Source organism: Odontesthes bonariensis, chromosome 6, assembly GCF_027942865.1.
Source record: "Odontesthes bonariensis isolate fOdoBon6 chromosome 6, fOdoBon6.hap1, whole genome shotgun sequence".
Classification (NCBI taxonomy): Eukaryota; Metazoa; Chordata; class Actinopteri; order Atheriniformes; family Atherinopsidae; genus Odontesthes; species Odontesthes bonariensis.
The window spans coordinates 23255468-23277443 of record NC_134511.1 but is presented as its reverse complement, the minus strand read 5'-3'; the positions used below and the strand labels follow the sequence as shown (position 1 = coordinate 23277443).

The 21976-nt window shown below is 40.9% G+C and overlaps 1 protein-coding gene across 1 annotated transcript; it reads left to right on the top strand.

The window, feature by feature from the left end:
• The first annotated feature begins 24 nt into the window (after positions 1 to 24).
• mvk (mevalonate kinase) lies at positions 25 to 9219 on the top strand. The gene is made up of 10 exons (XM_075468018.1): positions 25 to 388; positions 673 to 820; positions 1509 to 1653; positions 3201 to 3356; positions 4526 to 4629; positions 4781 to 4826; positions 4965 to 5055; positions 5421 to 5540; positions 5679 to 5832; positions 8346 to 9219. Exons 1-10 carry the CDS (start codon positions 311 to 313, stop codon positions 8495 to 8497), a joined length of 1194 nt encoding a protein of 397 aa, XP_075324133.1. The 5' UTR covers positions 25 to 310; the 3' UTR covers positions 8498 to 9219.
• The last annotated feature ends 12757 nt before the right edge of the window (positions 9220 to 21976 follow it).

Sequence of the window (21976 nt, the reverse complement as noted above, 5' to 3'; positions counted from 1 at the left end):
AGCTGATTGGATACTAGAAGTCAAGCCCATGCTCGTCTCTTCTGAGTGTTAGTTGTGTTTTTAGCACCACAGCCACGCTGAACCAAACACAGTCTATGTTAAGACAGTATTGGGGATTTTAATTGTAAAAATACTTCGTTAAATGCCTGACATTTGTTGGTCGTTCGTGGAAAGCACATAGCTTTAGGGCCGAACAGTCGACTGCTCGTTGTTGCTTTAGCGGATTAACATTAGCTGAATTAGCCAATGATAATACTGATGGTGAAAAGTTGAATTCATTTTTTTTTTCACTCTGTAGACTGTTAAAGAAATGCAAGTGAAGGACTGCTTGGTTTCTGCCCCAGGGAAGGCGATCCTTCACGGAGAGCATGCCGTTGTGCACAGAAAGGTAATCTGCAGAAGGATGACAGCGCAGCGCAGATTATGTCGAGTGCCCGTTTAAATGGGAACGTGTGAAGCAAAGCTGTGATTATAGTCGTTGGAAACAAGATTATCGTGACCAATTTCTATCACACACAGCATCAGTGTTTAGTTTAATTTTACTTACATTTTTGTTCTTTCTTTGCAGTGTCATTGCCAACTCGTCATCGTTTGTTCCAGTCATTGTTAAAACACACAGACCAGCTTTGATCCTTTATTTCTTCTTTCTTGTTCCTATGTTTTTCGTTACAGGTGGCCCTTGCTGTGAGTTTAAACTTGAGAACATATTTGCGATTGAAAGCCACGTCTAATGACAAAGTTTGCATCAACCTTCCCAACATTGACACTTTCATCTGCTGGGACCTGTCTGAACTGAAGCAGCTTGCACATGATGTTTGTGGTGAGAGATAATGTGGCACTGAGGACCATTAGTGTCTTCAAGCACTAGACATTTACTGCTGCATCTGCATCATGCATCCGACAGTCCATCACATATAGCACCTGCTCATTTACTTTGTATGTGTAGTTGTGGGGAGAAAAAGAAATCTGTTGAGGAAATGTACTAAATATAAAGAGGAATCATTAAGTATACATTTTTATGAATAAATTAGCAGATTAATTGATTGTTACATTATTTAGTTTATTTCTCTTTGATTCATTCAATTAGTCTTTCATTATTCTTTTGTTTTTTTCAAATTTCCACAATTTTAATGAAAATTTTATTTTCATTAAATTTTTTGGCACTCCCATTTGTGGAGTTTGGCAAAGGCTTCCAAATGAACTCTATTTTTAGTGTGGCTCAGTAACATTGGAAAATAATTGTAAGATTGGACTGTAACAGTGACGAATATGAATTAATATATTTGGCAAATTTTTTGGCCAGAGTGGGCACCTTTTAAAATGATGCTTATTTAAGTTGTAGTGCAGCTTTGATGACATTAACCTTTTTCCAAATTGAAATCATAATTCAGTTACTACTACGGTAAAGAATTCTTCATTGTAAAACACTGTTGTATGTATCTGTTTCATACAACCACACATCAAAGTGTGTGTTTCCCTGTGTTATGTCTTTTAACTAATGTAAATAGGCAAGAGGGAAGAGCAACAGCTTCTAGATGCTGAGCTTGTGAGAAGACTGCGTGAATTTATGGGTGCAACCAACGGAAACTTGGACAGTTGCAACACTGCCACCTTAGCCTTCCTTTACATCTACCTGTCACTGTTTAGGTCCAGGTGAGATATTTCCATTGTTCTTCTCATAATTACTTCAGCTTATAGAAACTGAGCCCATCAAATGCTGAATATGTATCAAATCTGCTCGTTCATATCTATAGCTTCAGTCCAGTTCACACCACAATTATCAAGAAAAGCAGCGACAGTTGAGAAATGCTGAGTTTATGTTTTGCATCTGCAAGCAAAGAAGTCAACAGCATCTGCAAATGTGACTCTTTCACCACCTGCAGGCATTGAATGTTACAACTGTATTTCTTTTGAGAATAGGTGCTTGTTGCGTTGCTGTATGTAAAATGTTAAATTTTTTTGCAAAGGAAACGTTTTGTGCTGAGTGCTCTGTGTACTTTTGGAAGACAAGTGGAGGAAAGGGGAGGGCCTCACCAGAGTCATTGAGTACTTGTGGTGGTTTGTCATCAGTCTTTGGTGCTGAGTTGGTGAAGTATAGTGTAGTTCACTAAAATCCTAGATCATATCATTTCCATGTTTTAACAAAAAAAAAAAAAAAATGTTGTTTTTGGGTTCACTTGTAGCAGTAGTCTTAATCACAATTTTTTTTCAAGCACAATTTGGAGCACCTTGGAGCATTTCAGTTTAGTTGTGTGTGTGCACGCAGGATTGATTTGTTCCCCATCTCATTATCTGGGTGTGTTAGTCCAGGCTTGAGAAGCTCGGTCTTGTTTGTTTTCTGCCAGACTAACATGTTTATGACATTTTAAATGTCCAGTTTGGTCGGACTAACACGGTAATTATTTATTTTTTTTCTTATGAAAATGCAAGCTTGTAAGCCTGTTTAATAGTGTTTCTGCCTCACTGCTGTCATGCAATTATTATTATTATTTTTTTTACCTCTTTACTCTTTTCAGCTCTTAATTGAATGTTGAACAAATCTACTCCTTATTAACATAGGATGGTTCACAGATGAAGAATCTCTTTTAAATTAAGACGATAAAGAAGGACAGACAGAAAAGTGGATGTTAGCTGCACCTGCTGCTCTGAATGGGAATGATGCCCAGGAACATTAGAACCGCAAGTTGTCGGAGGGGTTTAATCGGCACTGACACCTTGCTGACGTGTCTGAGAGAGGTGAAGGGTTTCTGACAGGATGGCCACTAATGAGCGTCTGGCACTGGGCCACTCTGCACCCTTTAACAAGTCTGGATGTGTTTCTCCCCTGAGAGAAGAACTGGACAATTAGTTTATAGTGTTCCCCTCTCTGCCTGAATGCAGCCTCTCTGACAAACAGTGACAGAAGTGTCAAGCAAGTTTCTGCTGCATTAAGTAGTCTGTGGGTGACTGTGCATTACATGTGCTGTGAAAATAATGTTTCTCTGCTTAGTAATCTGATTTAGAAGAAGAGAACGGGAAGGGAACGTAGTGTGTAGCGTTTTGTCATAAGAAATTTACCTTAACAGAATAGTAATTGCCATTATAGGTTAGGTTTTTTACTACTGCTACACTGTCATACTTACACTCAGCATTTCATAACTACAATTGTTGACATTCGAAGTCGTATACAATCCTGATCTCAGTCTTGATTGTTTCCTTAGAGAGCTGCCCAGCATGAGTGTTTCTGTGTGGTCGGAGCTACCGACCGGAGCAGGACTGGGGTCAAGTGCTGCCTACTCTGTGTGTTTAGCCTCAGCTTTGCTCTGTGCAAGTGGAAGGATTCCCACTCCTCTCAGAGAGTTGGATCACACTGCCAGGTAATGACATAATGTTAAGGAAAGGGTCTCCATCATGAGCAGCGTATGCTGCTTTTGTCTGCCTGTAGTTTGCATTGACATAATCATACTGCATGAAATAATTCTTTTATGGTCACTTAGTTTAAAACTCATCTGTGTTTGATTACAAATTGCACAATAAGACAGCATTTCAAATGTTAAAATAGAGATACTTTTTTTTTTTTTTTAATAATTAGATTTTTTTTTGTTTATGATGAATTTGCTTTAAAAAAAAAAAATTGGGGCATGGCTAACTTTATCGCGGTGTTGCAACGTCTCTTCTTTTAACTGCACTGCCAGTGTTTGGGAACTGAGGAGACCAGTTAATGTAGCTGAAAAGTGATGGATAAACTGTCTGACTCCAGCAGCTCAATAGCTTGCGGTCCGCTTCTCGTGCGCTTTGCTTTTGATGATGCACAAAATGTTTTCAGCAAGCGGCAGGTGTGGACTGCAAATGGGGTATTTTTGCTGGAATGCAGCATAGTTGCTCCAGTGCCTGTTTGTATTGTACAGGACTTCCTGTCCTGTGCCAAATGCATTAACGTACGCCCACACCATCATGGATGCCCCAATTGGCTTCAAATCCAAAACGAGCAGAAAGAGACAAATAAAATCTATGTCGACATTTAAGATATTTTCTTTGTATAATTCCCATTTAAATAAATGAATTTAAGTGAGCTGGCACTGATGTTATAGAAAAGCTGTGCACACATAAACACCAACGACATAATAAAACATAATAACCCCCAAATGTAGCCTTGAATACTCCAAGTGCCTATTGGTAATGATACATTTTGAAATGATGTGCCAGCACTTTAGCTACTTTTAAGCCCTTTTTACATTGTGACTCTGTCTGGGACATTTTAGAAACACCCGTGTTCCTGTTAGCGTTCCTTTTCTTATCATTCCTATTTGAGGACTTTGTAGAAATGCAAAACTCAAAAGTGTTAAAGAAAATAAAAGAGCCCTGAAAGTGATGTCTTAATATATTTACTGTATGGTATTCTGTCAGTGTATTGCGCTGCTATACATCATGTCAAATCGGACGATGTCATCTCAGACGGAATCTCTATAATCATTAAGTGAGCCCACAGTTGTAGCTCTCAATGTTTATTGATTTGCTTGACCTTTTCATTTTCAAATGACTGCAGGTGGTGTCAGGAGAACCTGGAGCTCATCAACAGTTGGGCTTTCCAAGGGGAGATTATCATCCATGGAAATCCTTCAGGGGTAGACAACGCTGTAGGAACATGGGGTGAGGCGCAAATTTATTAAACATGTGGCGTTTTGTCCCTTTGCTTTTATTGACAATGCTCCTTAAAAGGAAACATCAGAGTATTGCCTCACAACTGGCCATTATTAGCTGATGAGTATCCGTTTGATGAGTTTGGTTTCATTTGCTTTAGGTGGCATGCTGAGATTCTCAGCCGGGAAGATAATACCGCTGAGCAGGTACTGCCGCTGAAGTGAAGGGTTAATTAATGACGTCTTTGATTGATTATTGATTATTGCTGATAGAAACCAAAGATTATCTGTGTAAAAAGAGTGCATCAGCTGTTGTATGAACTCTCTGGTCTGCCTTACTTCCAGGGTTCCGTTATTAAGGATCCTCCTCACTAATACCAAAATACCACGTAGCACCAAGGTACTTGTTGCCGGGGTGAAGGACAAAATTAATAAGGTACTAAATGGCTTCTACCTTCCTGTGTGTCACTTCCTGACACTGTAATTAATATAATAGGCAGGGCTTTTGCATGGAGGATACTACAGAGCATGGGGTTGAGTGCCTCCATGAAATATTGAAATTAAACTCTTAGCCAGCACCCCTGTATGCTGTTGCCTTGGTGACGCCAGCAGGTGTCCAGATCTCTTCCTGCATGGTGTTGTGGCAATGTTGAGCCCAATCAAAGTCAAACATGCCCCTGTACAGTCTGCACACAGCCTGTCCGTCAAACGTCCCAGACATTCTTGTTTGTCATCAATTCTGTGCACAAGTTATGCTGGAAATCTCATTTTCTTTGTTTGTTTGTTTTTCCCCGAATGCAGTTTCCCTCTATCATGACTCCTGTGCTTGACTCAGTTGATGCCATTTCCTGCACCTGTGAGAAAGTCCTCTCAGAGATGACTTCTGAGCCCATTACAGGAGAGCACTACAATATTCTAGAGGTACAAATTATTTCTATATTCTGTTTGAAAAAAAAAAAATCCCATTGTATACCCTTATAGTCCATTTTTACATTGACATGAAAATATTTCTACCTGTAGCAACAAGTATGAATTCCAGCTGTGTCGTGTCATTGGTAGGAGCTGATTGACATCAATCAACACCATCTGAATGTGATGGGCGTGGGGCACCCTGCCCTGGACACGCTTTGTCGGGTCACGTTGGCCAAAGGGCTCCACAGCAAGCTAACAGGTGCTGGTGGAGGAGGCTGTGGCATCACTCTCCTGAGACCAGGTGCTGTAGACCTTTAAATGTTTTTGTTTAATTTTTTTTTTTTTTATACAAATGAAAATTGAGAGTAATACTCTTGTTGAGACTAAACTGCATCCTTTAATTTCTTTCTGTCCAGAGGTTTGGGCACTTAAAGCAAATCTAAATCTAAATCTAAGCAGGAAATGAGCTGATTCCCAAAAGTCATGTAGTTAAAGATGACTTATTTCTTTGATATTTTAAGGAACATTTATTTATTAATATTTATTTAAATTATTTCTATCTTCATAACACAAGACAAAAAGGGCTAGAGATAAAAATAAATAAATAAATAAATTGGGGAATCTGTATGGTTGGTGTTAATCAATACCACCTTTGACAGGAGGCCTCCTAGTCCACAATCCACAGAATTTTTTTTATTACGTCTCCATGGAGAAAGATTCACCTTTTACCTTTAGTCCATTTTGAGGATTGCTCAACCTGTTGCAGATGCCATGCTCTTTTCACCTTCAGCTTTTTCACCAATAAGGGAAGTTTACTCCCAGAATTTGTAGGTATTTGATTGAATCCCCTCCTCCTTCCACCAGCGAAACACTCCCTGCTCAACCGCCTGCAACACAAACTCTAAAGCATGATCGATTGTCTTCTGTGCTTAAAAGTTGGAGAGGCGTTCCTTTTCTAAAATTGATTTTAGGTTGATTTGCAAACTTCTGATTCTTAACATTGCGGTGACGATCCACCATTTCCTTTTTAATGGCACTTCCAGAAAGTTTATATTTATCCAGTGGCAAATGAGTCTGAAAAAAAGCATTGAAGCTGCATTCACACAGGGGTTTTGAATCCCCTACTACTACCTACTAATGATGATTAATAACAAGCCAAAGCTCATTCAAGCTCCTGAAGATCTGAGACCTTCGTAAAAACCATCTAAGAGCTCATTTCTTATGCGATGCTGAAGCCTTTTCGTGATGCTTCTCCAATTTTTTCTTTTTTTCTTTTTTCTTTCCAACATGCATTCATTTTTCTTGTTCTATTCACAGTCTCTCCTCTTTTCCCATGGGTATCCAAACTTTTGCATGTAATTAATTTAGTTTGAAGGAAGTTGGTGTACCAAGGAGACTCCTCCTGACAGCAAGTCCCTCTCTCTGAAGCTCCTCTTTGTTGATACAACAGTTTGAGTGGCAGGAAAAGATGAGACGCTTATACGTGAAGCGTGTTTATAGGTCCTACGTTTTAACTGGTTAGAGGGGAACTTTGTTTGATCCTCTCTGTGACAAAGCAAACAATTGAAGTAACCTACAAGTTCAGTTTTTGTTTACGCCCGCAGCCTGAAGCAGACTGAATTGTGATAAGTTCTAAATTCCCCAAATACATTTCTAAACACTCTTTGTTTTTTTTTTCTCCCAAGCCTTTGTCTAAATTATAGCCATTGTGGAGTGTGTGCTTACCTCTAATACTCTAAAAGAGTCTTTATGATAAAGCTCTTTGAGTTAAAAGAGTCACTAAATTATTTAATCTGGGCCTTTCAGATAGATTTGTGTTTTACTTTTATTGTTACTGTCCAATTTTGTCCTTCCTGTTGACCTGGCACTGATATTTTCTTTGTAACAAACAGCAGGGATGTAAACAGGCATGTGATACTTGGGTTTTCCGTGTAATTTTGAACATTCCTCTTGAAGGCACAACTGTAGCCCATGTGGACAAAACATTTCAGTCTTAAGCAACAGCAGTCAGAGGGAAATACACTTGGCTCCCAAAAAGCTCCAACACTGTGTAAAATATTAATAGAAATGAATTTGTTAAATTTGAATAGCAAATATCACAGGTCACTATTTCATTCACGCAGAAAACATGAAATATTCAAAGTGGGACATTTTGCTACTTCGTGTAAAATATCATCTCATTTTGAATTTGTTGGCAGCAGCACGCCTCAAAAAAGTTGGGACACGACCATGTTCACCGCTGTGTAGCATCCCTTCCTCTTTTAACAACAGTCTGTGAACCAAGTAAACCAGCTGGTGGAGCTTTGTGTGATATCTTATTGAAGCTGCTCAACAACCATCTTGTCTCCCCTTTGTCATCTTCTACTTTGCACCAAACTGTTTCGGGTGGTTGAAGGTTTGAAACCGCTTGCAGGCCAGTCCAGCACCAGTCTCTCCTCCTGCAAAGCCATGCTGTTATGATACATGCAGTGAGTGGTTTAGCACCGTTTTGTGGAGAAATGCAAGGCCTTCCCAGAAAAGCAGCTGCTCCCCCAGCTGCTTGTTTTTGGTACGGTTTACCCATCTCAACTTTTGTTGCTGGCATCAAATTCAACATGAGCGTATATTTTTCATGAAATAGTTAAATGTCTCACCTTAAACAACTGATATGCCCATTTAATAGTGTGAATTGATTTGCAAATCAAGGTATTCTGTTTATTTTCATTTAACACTCAATTTTTTGGGGGGAATTGGTCTTGTGTGTTTTTCTTTTTTACTGTCCACTCTGGCCTAACTTTCCTCATGAGACATCATTCTGACTTGTCTGTCTCTTAGAAACGGACTCCTCGGTTGTCCAGGCTGCAGTGCAGGACTTGAGAGACTGCGGCTTTGACTGCTGGGAAACAAGTATCGGTGGACCAGGTGTCCAGCAGCACTCGCCCTTCTCTGTGAAGGAGGAAGTTCTGGAGGTTTTAAATCGGTACTAAAATCCACCTGTGGTTGAACAAGAAGACGGATACGCTGTTTGATTTTTAAAAAAAAAAAAATTTTTAAAGATTTTTTTTGTTTGTTTTTACCTCGAAACCTGAGGTATACTGAAATAATGTTGAGGGCTGAGACAGCCAAAGAATATTTCCTAGTGAGTGAAGCTGGACCAGAATATTAAAAAAAAAAAAAAAAAAGATACTTTTTCTAACTAACAGCAATCAACTAAGTCTTGAAGCGTCTGATTGAAGCTCGTACCGGTGTACTGAGCTTTTTGTCCACTAGATGGCATCAAAGTAGCACAAAAACTTTTCATGAATCTGGGTTTGAATAATCGGCTCTGATGAGTCATGTCCAAGCGAAGCGCTTGTGAAGAAATAAGTTATATTTTCTTCCAGATGTTTAAGCTTGTAATGCCAACCTGTCTTCTGAATAAGATGACGGTCAATCACTTCTTACTCCTGACACTGTAACACTAAATATGTTGGATACCTGCTAGAATGAATATGATCATCTTTTAGGGTTTAGTGAGCTGGAAATGATTATTGAGGAAGTCAGAAAATCTAAATGATCGTAATGGGATACTCATAGATTACAACTACCAAATGCTGATGCGTGACATTTGAAATTTAACTCAATTATCGTATTTATTTTTCCGTTCGTGTTCAATGTGCTTAACACTAAACATTAATATTGAAGTGTGAAATTAAAAAGAAACCAAACACTTCTGTTATTTCAAGAGGTTTTTTTTTGGCATGTTTATGTCTCCAGTTTAAGACTAACTGGTTGGGTTGTTTTGATAATAGAGGGTGGAAAAAAAAGGGGGGGGGACAGCAGGAGTGTCTGGCCTCTCTGGAGGCTCTGGATTAGCACCACAACAATGTGAATAAACAACAACCAGCATCTTTATGAGTCACACATATATGCTGACACACACACAGCGGCTTTCCCAAATTCTCCTCCACCTGATCGCTCATCCTTCTAAGCATGACAAAATATGCTGCAAATGCCGCAGATGCAGATGACAGATCTGCTCAGAATATCCCCGATTTGGGGGAAAAGGTCATTCTGGGATTCAGTTGAGTTTGAATATCAATTTCATTTTCGACTTTTTAAATGTCATGAAGATTGAGTAGTCCAAATCTGGCAGTGTACATGAATAAACAACGTTTGTCACCCTCCCTCCTTTTCTGCCCGATGCCCCCTCTGTCCTCTTGAATTGTGTCATCTTTGTGTCAGAGCAGCCCCCCCATCAGCTTGCTGCACAGTTGCCCCTAACCCCTGCTGGAATTTAATTACCACTGCGCTTTTCAATTGAAATGGCATTGATGAGAATGGAGGGTTGAGGGGGATGGTGGGGGGTGGGGGACAAGAAGGCTACAACTGAGCCAGTTTTATTTGAAGACCCTCTTTTTAATTTCTGTCTCATTCTCTTACTGCCTTACCCCTGCAAGGCACAGATGGTATTTTTTATTATTTTTTTTAAGATCAATGTCAGCGGCTGCTGCTTTCTGCTCTGATGAATAGAATCTAAGGAGGGCCCGAGATTATTTCAGATAACCGAGGGAGTGAGGAAAGGCTGTCAAGGATAGGGGGAGAATGTCAGGATTAAGGAGGCTCGGCAGCGATGAGGGACATGTACAAATCATTTAATATTTTGGGTGTTTTAGGGAGTTTTGTCCAGATTAATCAATGTTAGTGAGTCGAGAATGAATAATTCATTTAGTCAAAGCAGGAGGAATAAAATGCGAAATGTGAATTTGCTGAGTGGTCTTGCTCACTGTGTCATGTTCCCTCTGGCCCTCTGTCGACTGGTGAAATGCTTGTCAGGAGCCATTACGTTTGAATACAGAATTAGAGCTGGCCGACAAGATATCATGGTGCTGATGTCCAGGGGTGTAATAAGAGAAATTTGGTGTATGACTTACTTCCCACAGCAGCCATTTGTGTTCACATAAATAGGCCACTGGATCACAATGAAATATTAGTTGCTGTTCTGAAAAAACGGGTGTTTTGTATTTTCTGTCTGTATTGGTGTCGAATGAGGATACGGAATTGACCTCAGCGGGGAAGATTTGGGTGACCATCCTCTCCCAGCATTTATAAGAACACAATGATAGAGGTGACATCAACATCATGAGCTCCTCTCTGCCATGATGAGCTGTATGATCCTCTTGGGGGTGTTTATCCTTTCAGTATGTGGTGGGGGGGGGTTGGCTCCACTTAATTTTAGAGGATTTAGTTTTGCATTCTGAAACATTTGGAGAAAGGCAGTGTTGTGCTTCTTGTTGCAGCCCCTTGTCTTGTAACAAATAGTTTCTAAGAAATAAGCTTTTCTTTAAAGCAAAAGCCGACTTTAATGAAGTTAACTGCATCTTTAAAGTGAAATCATTACGAATCAAACGTACGCCTGCACTTGGGGACTTTGCTGCTACAGCTTTATTCGGTATGTTACTTATGACCCCTGGCTAATGTGTGCGCATTTTAAATGCATTTGCTGCTGCTACTGAGTCAGTAATCCGACTTAACCGAAGGTGATAAGAATAGTCATGTTACGTTTTAGCTTTTATCATCCAGGAGCTGCAGTTCAGCCAGACTTACAGGATTTGTCATCTTGCCAGGAGCCCCCCAATACTTTTGACTTCTAAAGTCTCAAAAACAACACTGTGTTTACTTGTTGCTGGCTGCCAATGTTTTATTTTTCCTTTCTTTTCTTTAATAACCCTGAGGGCCCTGAGAAAGTTAAAATAGTCCTTAGTATGCAAAAAGCAAACTGTCAAAATATATGATCACATATTGCCAGTTTTAGTCTTTTATTTTCCCTTTTACTTCTTTCCTCTTACTTTTACTTTTTATTACATATATATATATATATATAAGTTTCTCATCAAATGCATGCGACTGTTGCTGGAGTCTGCTGAATGATGCTTGTGTGCCGAGCCGTCGCCCACTGCTGATGTCATTCGGTGTACTTTTGCGGTCCGTAGCTGCGTATTGATCACAGCAGCTTGCCCAAGGAGCTTGAGACTATTGCCGTTTCTTATTCCTGACCCTCTTCATTACCACAGCCAAGCAAAGTATAGACAATATAATTCTATCGGCCCAAAATGACCCTGCTCAGAGTATCGGTACCTGCCTGCTGCACAGACTGGAAACATGTTCTGAGCTGTTTTTAACATAGCCATAACATTTCAAATGAGGTTTCCACCTGGAGGATCTGTGTGGTCTGGAACTGTTCTTCTGCCATGCTCATGTAGCAGCCTCGCAGTGCTCAAAATGCACAATTGTGAACATCTGAAACACAGGACACCCAGCACCTCCTGTCCACATCGCAGCTTCCATCATGGAATTGTATGATGTCTTAGTATTGATCCCGAAATTGATCCTGTGAAGTTGAGGGCGCGAGCAACGTACTCCGTCATCCCTCAGTAACAGGAGCGCTCTTGTTTAATTGCAGAATAAGGCGCTGTTTTTTCTTGTTGCCTTTGAAAAGCCTCATCGATTTTTATTCCACCCTTCATCCTTGTTGTGCACCGTTTTAAGAGCAAATCCCTCGTGTCGGAGTTGCCTCGAATGTAAAAGTCTGAAATCTGTCAGCGCTTTTCACAAGGCTTCCAGGTGCTATTCAGACTTTTTTTTTAATGTTCAAACAGAACAAGGAAAAGAGGTTGTGCTGCGTTCTGTCACATGGGAGCTGTTGATCAGACATTTAAGGTCAACGTGTGTTACCTAAAGTTTACTTATCTGTGTTGTTTTTGTTTTGTTTTGGAGGGAGAAAAAAAGAAGCATGTACACTATTTTCAGATAAATCCATACTGCAGCTTACTGGGGTGTTTTTAGAGCCTGAAAGGTGATGTGTTAAAATTGTTTATTATTTTGTTTAAGTTTGCAAGGCTCTCGGATCTAAAATGTATTACTTCAAGCCACATTATGATGAGAATCCAATGATCCAAACAGGATTTTTTTTTAAACTGCAGCTTACATAGAAATATTTTAAGAATACCAGGGTCTATAATGTACAACAAAAACATCCTAAATGAAATTTGATTTGCGTTAATTTGAAAAGCAGCTTATCTTATACATTAATTGAACTTGCTTTGAATTCGAAATAGGTTCTCATCATTTTACTGGGATTGCAGCCAATTTATTGGAGTCTGTTGTTTTTTTTTCCCCTCTCGGCTGCACAGAGGAGGATGAACTCAAAATGCAATCACGTGACACTTTGTGATTGATGGACCATTAAAATGTCAGCCAGATGTACTTAAAACCATAGCTTTTAGGTTGATAAATCATGGCACAAATGGATACATAAAGCTGTTAGAAACAAATATTCCCATCTAGAGCTATCTGCATTCGGATAGTAATGGATGTTCAGGCTGATGGTCTGTCTGTCTCTGTTTGTTTCTGCCTTCACATTTTTTTCCCTCCCCCAGTGTACAGTATGTCTGGACCACTGCAGCCGTGTAATTACAATGGAACAGGTATGAGTGTTCATATTCCATCTGCTGCATTCACGATAACATCTAATAATCCAAAAGCGTAGCAAAATTGGTATCTCGTTGCTCATGCATTATGAATGAGTCACTGATTGCTTTTTTGCATAGATTAGCAATCATTTCACAGAAATCTCTCTTATAAAAATGTGCCAGGATGGTTCCAGCTTTTTTTTCTTCTGAAGAGTTTAGTCCCCACATCCTGCTGCTTTTTAACATAAGACAGATCAGGTGATACCACTTTTCCCTTCTGCCCCTCAGCTCCTTCTCCTGCTCTGTGATTTATTTCTCTATGCATATCATCATGGGTGGGGGGGTAAGTGTAATTTTCAGCCCACTTTGCAAGTGATTGCTCACTTAGTGAATATATTCAGCAACTGCAGTTATTGTGTTTGGAGACGAGTAGCTATGAACCACTGAGGTTCTTGGGCATCGAAGTATACAAAAGTGTCCACAGAAGCAAATCTTCAAAGCTCAAAGATTGTGTGAGGCACGTTGATTTCAGCGACCTTTGACTGTCCTTACTTGTAGCCACAAGTTGGCATAACACATAAGGGAGTTGCATGGTCTAGTGGTTAGGAAAATAGTCTGGTGACCAGATCCCTGTGTGAAGTTCCAGGTGAGGTTTACATACTTGTTCTGTTTCCTGTCAGGCAAATAACCTGTTTTACCTTTTACCCTGATCCACACCATCCATTGAAGTGTCAAGTGAAATGTACTTAACAGAGTACTTGAAGGGTGTTTTATGAACACTGTTAACAGTGCCACTCTTGTTTTTACAGAGACGGCATGAAGTAGATTTTCTGCTTCAAACGCATAGATGTAAAAGCTTCTGAAGCACTTTTGTTAAGGTTTTGGTTTGACGATTTGTTTAGTATAGATGTAAGTTTAAGTGATGGCTTGTTGCAAACTGAATGATGATAGAACAGTGTAAGTGTGCAAGGGGTGTTTGCATGTGTGGATGCCATCGCTGTTTCTCTCAGCATAACCCCTGGCCTTTGCCCCCTCCTCTCCCCAGATGGGCAGACTCTCAGCCGAGGCCCTGTGGAGGTTGGTGCCCTCTGCTTGACAGCCCGTCACTGTGCTATAGTAGTGATTTTTTTCTGCAGGAGATGGTGTCTGATTGGGAGCAGTGTGTGAATAGCCCTGTCACACTCGATAAGCCAGCAAGACGACCTGTGACGGGGACATATGGCATGTTTGACAGGGAGAGAGGGTGCGAATCACACTGAATGATAAAATGGTGTTTTTCCCCCTTCGGCAATGTCATGCTTTCAGGCAAGTGTGTGGACCATCGCTCACTCAAGCGTCTGACTCCGGCCTCCTTGTGACATCTCCTTCAAGGTCCTGGGTTTCTCTGCCTCGCGCCTGGACAACTCTGACACTGCGAGCCTCTGCTGCGCTCGCAGATGCTCTGTTAGCTTGTCGATGTGGGAAACATAATTGGTTATCAGTTTAGTTTAGCGCTGCAGACTGAGAAATTCATCTTAAGAGCCTGTTTGTCAGAGCTCGTTTTAAAGCTCCCTGGCACAGCAGCCCTCCCTGCTGTCTCTTCTAAGACTGTCACACGCCTCACACTGTTGATTAATACACACAGTCTCATCAGACGGCACTAATTGATGGGTTCAGCCTCCTCAGGACCCTGATTTATTTAAAGGGCCACAAACACAGAGGAAGGAGAGGGAAAGAAAAGCAAGGGGAGGGAGGAAGAGAGGCAAGCTCTGATTTAAGTGTGTCGGAGAAATTATTGAGTTGAACTGCATGCTTTTCATCCTTACTGTCAGCCAGGTCTTGACTTCTGGTGTTGCAGCCTCAACTCCAATCCTGTCAAGTGTCACACTGTCAGTGTTTGTGGCCCTGATAGACAGCCCAGGTGTCACACTCAGGCTTCAGTGCACCATCGGGCACCTCTGCACGGGTCCCCAGTGGTTCACAGTCAGAGAGACAGCACAGTCCAATAACCCCTCTCAAACCCAGCATGTCTTGCTCCCTGGGGAGTCCCCTGTGGAGTTCACTCTCTGTGTCCACTGGGCCAGAACTTAGAAACTGCCAATGGTCACATAATTCTGCTTTGACTCGCTGAATGTTAATTATAACACTTCAACTGCAACAGTGCTGCTTCTGCCATTATGCTGACTGTGACTGCTGATTCTCTACGAGATACAAAGACGCGTGTCCCAAAATTCATATCAGCCGATCTTAGAATTCCGATTAATCTAAAAAAGATTTGCAACAGTGCTTAGATCTATGAAATTGGACTTATTTAAAACAGCTGCTTTGATTTAAAAAAAAAAAAAAAAAAAAAAAAAAAAAAAAATTTATGTTAGAATACAGTATAATTAGTTGACAGGCACTGTAGGTTTGAATGACTATGTTTGATCTTAAACTGCTATAATGAACCCACAGAAAATAATTGCTAGACTCAGTTGAGCTTTAATGCATCTCTCGAGCACCATTTTCCACTACAGCATGCAGCTGCTTTTAGCAAAATACTGTAACTAGTGGATAGGTAACGTTAGCAAGTTTCATCTATCAAATTTAAGGGTGATGATCTGTTACTCTTATATTTATAGCTTTTTTTCTGAGGCACTTTTGTCTGGATTTTTGTCAGATACAGCAATCCAGAAGTTGAACAAAACACAATGTTAAAAGTTACAAGTAACTTTCTTTCTTTCTTATTCCTTTTTTGTAATTTTAAGCATTTGCTGAGCCCTTTGCCGTCACCTACACAAAGGTGGAGTTGAATGGGCCAGTTGGATATTCTCAGATAGTTTCTCATGATATTTTAGGTTCCAAGCCCACTAACCCCTAACCCTGCACCCAACCATTGGAACTGGATTTAGATGGAGTTCGACTGAGGCTCATCCGAAGGTGGGTGGAGTTGGATGTTCCAACGGCTGGTTGCATCCAGACATACTTGCATCTGCTACTCAAGTAGACTGCTAATATTTAACAAATAATAGCAAACCTATGAGTGTATATGCAGGTTAGAAGATGGTGTCATTTTTTAAACCTTTTAAAATGGCTGTAGAATAAAAATGTTTCATTTAGCATTCTTCCTGAAATAAGAATGAAAATCACATAACTAACTTTGACTTTGACTTGACTAGCTTTGAAAAATAGAAGTAATACCACTGATTTAAAAATGAAAAAAGTACGTTTTCTGTCTTATTAAAACAAAACATTGTTTTTGCTACAAGTAAGCTGAAACTGATGGAAATATCTGTGGGAATCTCTGGAAAGTCTCTTTAGATTCTATCTTGGGTTTGTTGAGAACTATCGGTGGCAGCCAAATAACTTCTTTTTTTTTCTTAAAGCAAAACAAATAGTTTATTTTGCTCAAGTTACAATTATCAGTAATGATTAGAAAAGGCAACTTGAAGCTTTCCTGTTTACACATATCAAGTCTTGTCTCATGTTTCAGTACAAATAGAGATGGCCGCTGATGCAAAAGAACAATATTTGAGTTAAGCTTTACTTTTTCCAACATATTCTGTTACTCTGTGCTGTTACGCCTTAACATTACTCATTTAATTTGAAAAGTTCTACTTCCTCTGCATTTTACATGTACATATAATCGCTTTCTTTAGATAAGAAAACCAGATTATAAGATCACTTTTTTCCTTAAAGTACCTCAATAAAATGTTACTTACCATTTGTAATATCGCTGTGTCTCTGCAGTAATTTGTTACTTTTACGAGAAAGAAGAAAAAAAAAAAGGTTAGAAGATGTACTTTAACCCTGAAACCCTGTTCATGGCTTTGAGTGAAGCCCATTTTACATGTGATGTTTTTTTTCATCAGTACCAATTTGGGAAACAATAGTAATTGTTGTATTCTTAATTTGGTTTTCTGATAATATCATGATAACCTAGCTAATTTAAAATGATTTATTTAATTTGAAATAACTCTACTCCAATGTGGAATTACCCCTTGTCTTTCTTTGTGAGTCTCATATGTGTCGATGGTATTTCATTATCCAAACACTGTTTGGCTTTCGGTTTTTGCATATCCATAAATCGTGCTGACGTTTTTCCATTTTCCAGAATTGCTGTCCATGCTTGTGTGAACACTACTGACAGCTGCTGTTCCACTGGACGCAGTTTCAAGCTGAGCAGAGATAAGCCAGGACCTTCACTCATTGACCCTGCATCAGATTTTGTTGTTGTTGTGCTTGATTCCATCAATAAGGCTTGAGTGGCAGGTTACCCTTTCATACAGACGCTATGCTGAATACTTAAGTGCTCTTGGCCTTGCACTGTGTGATAATCCTTCCACATCGTCAACAGGAGACAAGAGGGGGTCTTTATCGCCAACTGCAAATAAGTAGTGTCTCTCTGCGATGATTGTTTTAATAATCGGCAATTTTGATCCAAAATGATGAAAGAAATTTTTACTTACCATTTTAAGAATTTGGTCATATTCAATACATTTCCTCAGAAGGTTATAGGGATGATTGGCACTACAACCATATTAATCATCATGCATTGGGCTTTGTGAAATACTAGAAACACAAAAGTGGCCATTTTGCATGATTGCATTCACTTACAGGATATTACTCTGGAAGCAATTCAAAAGAAATGTGAAGCAACCAAACCCTTTGATTAGCCAACAAAATCTTTGACCATTATTAAAGAAACAGTTTGTCTAAGGCCAGAGAACAATGAGGCTAATCTAGGAGTGCATTTTATGGAAATTGATTGTGTAGATCATCACTTTTGCTTTCTTTCACTTGTGTTATTTGTAATGTCTTTAATTGTTCTAGTAATTATTACACATTGGTTTCAGCGGAAAATGACTCAACACATGCAATTTTCCTTTATAAGGGTATTATGTTCCAACTACTGTGTATTGCATCAGGAATCCAGTGATAACTTTCCCCTGCTTGGGCTGCTTCTAATGCATTTGTGAGCACTTGTGAAATGAAATGGAAAAAAATAAAATAAATCACTATCACCGAGGACAAACACTGAAGTATGTAGTCCTCATCTGTAGTCATCAGAGCATCAGCTCTGATGAGCGTGGTCAGGGTCACAGCACTTAACTCTCAAAAGAAGGACCAGTGCTTGTAATCACATCATATGTATGATCTCTCATTTAAGTGGAGCTGACATTCAGCAAATGCAAATTATTTCATGGACTGTATGGCTATGCTTACTATGATGTATAATAGCATTATGTAAAACAAGCCAAATGCAGGCTGTTGTGCTCAAACTGGATGGATGATTGATAAAATATTGATATTTGTTTTTAGCACAGCGTGTGGACTGTAATGCTGCAATGTTCAATTTGCCTGTGTTTTGCAGTTCAGAAATTGAACCCATGGGGATCATGCAGGAGCCGCAGCCCCTCTCAGTGCTGTTTCTCCCCCTCTGTAATTAAGCGCAACATTTTGTGTTAGATTATAGGGAGACCCATCGTGCCATAGAACTGGCCTGCCTGATTAATAAAAGGCAGCTAATTTCAGTGGAGGAAGGCAGCGTTCCGAAATGGCTCCTAATTACACATTAGGAGTGTGAAAGGCTCCCTCCGCTCTGGCCTCAATCCTCCACCCAACCCACAACCCCTCCCCAGCCAGGGTGCATGGGCTGGCCTCCCATCACATTAACGCTGCTCCCAGGAGTGCCTAATTCCAGCCAGCCCATCGGCACAATCAGTGGCAGATGTCAGGAATCGAAGATGATGAATTATGAATATCCCGGAGATGTGGATAGGATACCATTGTTAGGGGAAAGGATTCCTTTTTTTTCTGAGCCATTTTGGATGGTCAAATATGCAGCCGGATTCAGGAGGAGTGTGCAGTGGTTAGAGTGATTGATTTCTATTTGTCATTATAAATGGGTGTCCGACTGAAATTGGATGTTTTAGGGAAGTTGTCAAGGACTTTATGAGTTGGAGGGGCTGTCTGGCAGTGTAAGGCCTGCGCCTGACTGTGATAGCAGTAATGACTTCCTCTTTCCCCTCCCCTGGGTGGTCAACTCAAGGGCCCAGGCAGCTGGAAATGATGTCCCAGAGAAGGCAACATGAACCTCTTAGTGCAAAGCATTTGCATGGCTACATGATTACAGCTGAAATGGAGGAGGTGTAAGGTGGTGACAGTGACAGCTGCAGAAAGGAGAACAGGAAATAGAGAGCAGTCTTTTTTGTTGCCACTGAGCCACATTCACAGATGATGGGAACTTTTCGTTAAAAGATAACACCAGAACTGCTGCAGATGTTATGATAAAACCTTACTTGATATAAATACATCCATAACATTTTGCATTTTTTGTCAATTTAAATAAAGTTTTTTTTAAACTGAGTTATTTCTCTAACATTGTTATGCAGCACCAGATCAAATAGAGGAATAGTTGACCTTTACACTTCGCCTTTTAATAAGAATTGAGGAGAAGCAATGGACTATCCGAGGACATAGAGACATGCTGATGGGTCTGATTTTCTGTCAAAGCAGATGTCAAACTGATGCTGTGGTCAATTACTGGATGACCAGTCGACTGATGAGCTGGCTGTGGATATGTGAGTGTACGCCTGGACATCTGTGGAGGGTCACAACCATAGAGAGCTTTGAGCCAGGGGCAGGCTGCCAGGCCAGACTTCACCTCGCCATCTCTAGTGAACCCCAGTACATTTCCTCAGCCTTCCTGGCATTCATCACCACACCACGACCGGCAAATTCATCTAAGCTGGAAAGAAGGGCTAATCCTCTATATCTGCGACAGTGCTGGACTTACAAAGCAGGACTGTCGCAGACCAGCGAAACTTAGCCTACAACTGCTTGGGGGTTTCAAAAGACATTAGCCTTCCCAATCTTATGCAAAAACCCGGTCTTGTCTCACAAGCATAAAATTTCCTGTGAATCTAGCCAGGATCTGCTCATTTAGACTGCTCTATTTTCATAATGCAGTTGTATGCATCTCTGCCTTTCACTGCAAAGTTGTAGCTCTCTTTGACAGCATGCACATATAAATGCAAAAAGTGTTCTGAATCCATAATTCAGATCATCAGAGGTAAATAGCAATCCTATGTCCACAGAAGAAGATCAAGTGTATATTATTTTAGATCTCTCCAACTCTCTCCGTGTGGCCGTATTGATGTAATTTCAACCCATTTTCCTGATGAGTGCCTCAGTTCTGACGCCCACACAGCTTCTCATAATCGCAGCGGTCAGCATATAAGTGGGCTCTCCACCAGCAACTCAGCAATATTGAAAAGTGAAAATCTATTCATCAACATGTTTTCCTGTTAACTACATCTGAATGCAGAGTAGAATCCCCAATAGGGTTGAATCATTACTTTCAGTAAAATAACTCCATTAAATAAGAGTGAACAAAAAGCTGTCCCCCACATGATGCCTCTACTTTCCCCCGAGCTGCAGACCTGCCTGCTGTCTCTCAGAGCTCTTGGTTCAGAAACATTAATGCTGTCTGCCAGTTCAGTCCTACACAGATTTGTGAGGAGACCAGGAGTGATCATTTCTTCCCCCTTTTTTTCCTCCCCTAAGGTGACTCTCTGAAATATATTTTGTGTGCCCTTTCACTTCAGACGAGCTCAGTGTGGAGGAAGCCCAGAGGAGACTAATGAGAGAGCACAGGGGTATGGCTCTGTCTGCCTCCATGCCTCATTTTTCTTGATTTCAGCCACTCCAGTGTCGGCATGGGCTCCTGCTGGTCAGGTGATGGTGGTGCCAGCTGGTGCATCCAGCTCGGACGGACAGCGATTCATTTCCCCCAGCTGGTGATTTATGGCACGGCAAAGCAGAAAGAAGCTGGTGTGCATGGCACCAGGGCGCCTGAGTTAGTGCACTGTCCGGCCCCGTCATGCTTTACCACACAGCGGGCTGGACTGCCTAATTTACGCTGGCAGACAGTCACATATATCACACCCCGTCTGGCCAATGAAGATTGGTGGTGTTTTAAAGGGTCTGTATACACAGTCGATTTTACCCACGTGTTACTCTATGCCCGGCATTGCACCAAGGAATATTGGTTTTCCTCTCATTCTTTGTCTATTTGATCTCCCATGCTTCATTTCTGCACCTCTTTTTGTTCTCTTTCATCCCTCTCTTTTTCTGTCGCCCCCTCTCTCAGTATGTAGACTTAATGTGAAGTGACTGTGTTGGAGGGAGGCCCGCTCTCACTGGTCTGGCTCCTGAGGACTGTGCCCTTCTGTTCAGGGAAACTGGGGGAGGTCACAGTAGGTAGCTCCCTCGAGCCATTGCGTATTAATGCCTGGGCTGACCTGGGTGATAAGAAGGAAGCTTCGGGCCCATGTTTGATTCATGAGTCCATCCTCAGTGGGCCCCTTGGGGGCTTTTTCCACTGCTGTCCTTTTACTGGCAGGGTGGAGGGTTGCTGCAGGGGAGATCAGTCCTGTCTGTCACAGAAAGGTTGGGGTATGATAAAGGCACAGGGCTGGGAGTAGGCCATAGCCCACAAATCTGCCCCCTGTGTTGGACACAAGCGATGACTTAATGGTGGGTGGTGATGTGACAGCCAAGTGTTGAGGGATATTAGAACGGATATCAGTGATGGGGCCTGACATCATGAACACCTCACCTGCCTGGAGGGAGTTTTTTTTTCCAGGAGTGGAATAAGAAAGTGAGTTGAAGGGCACTTGGCAGCTCCAATTCTTTCAGCTTTTTTGTCTGTATTTTCATTTTCTTCCTCTTCAAAATATTGGATGTGTCTGACGGCTTGCAAAAAGGAGTTAGGCGACGCAGATCGTGTGAAAGATGGGGTTTTTGGGAGTAAGCCGACACAGTTTCAGTTCCAGCGCATATCTCCAAATTACATCCTCTGGAGTTTGGTTAGGGATTACTTCTGTCTAATCCTGACAAATGCCGCAGAGTGAGACACATCTCTGACAACAGAGCAACTACACAGCCTGCAATGACCATGATGAGCGTTCATATAAATTCAGTATACTGGCTGACTCATGCAAAATAAAATATGAACGTGCGGCAATAAGAATTAGTTTGTCTACAATCACA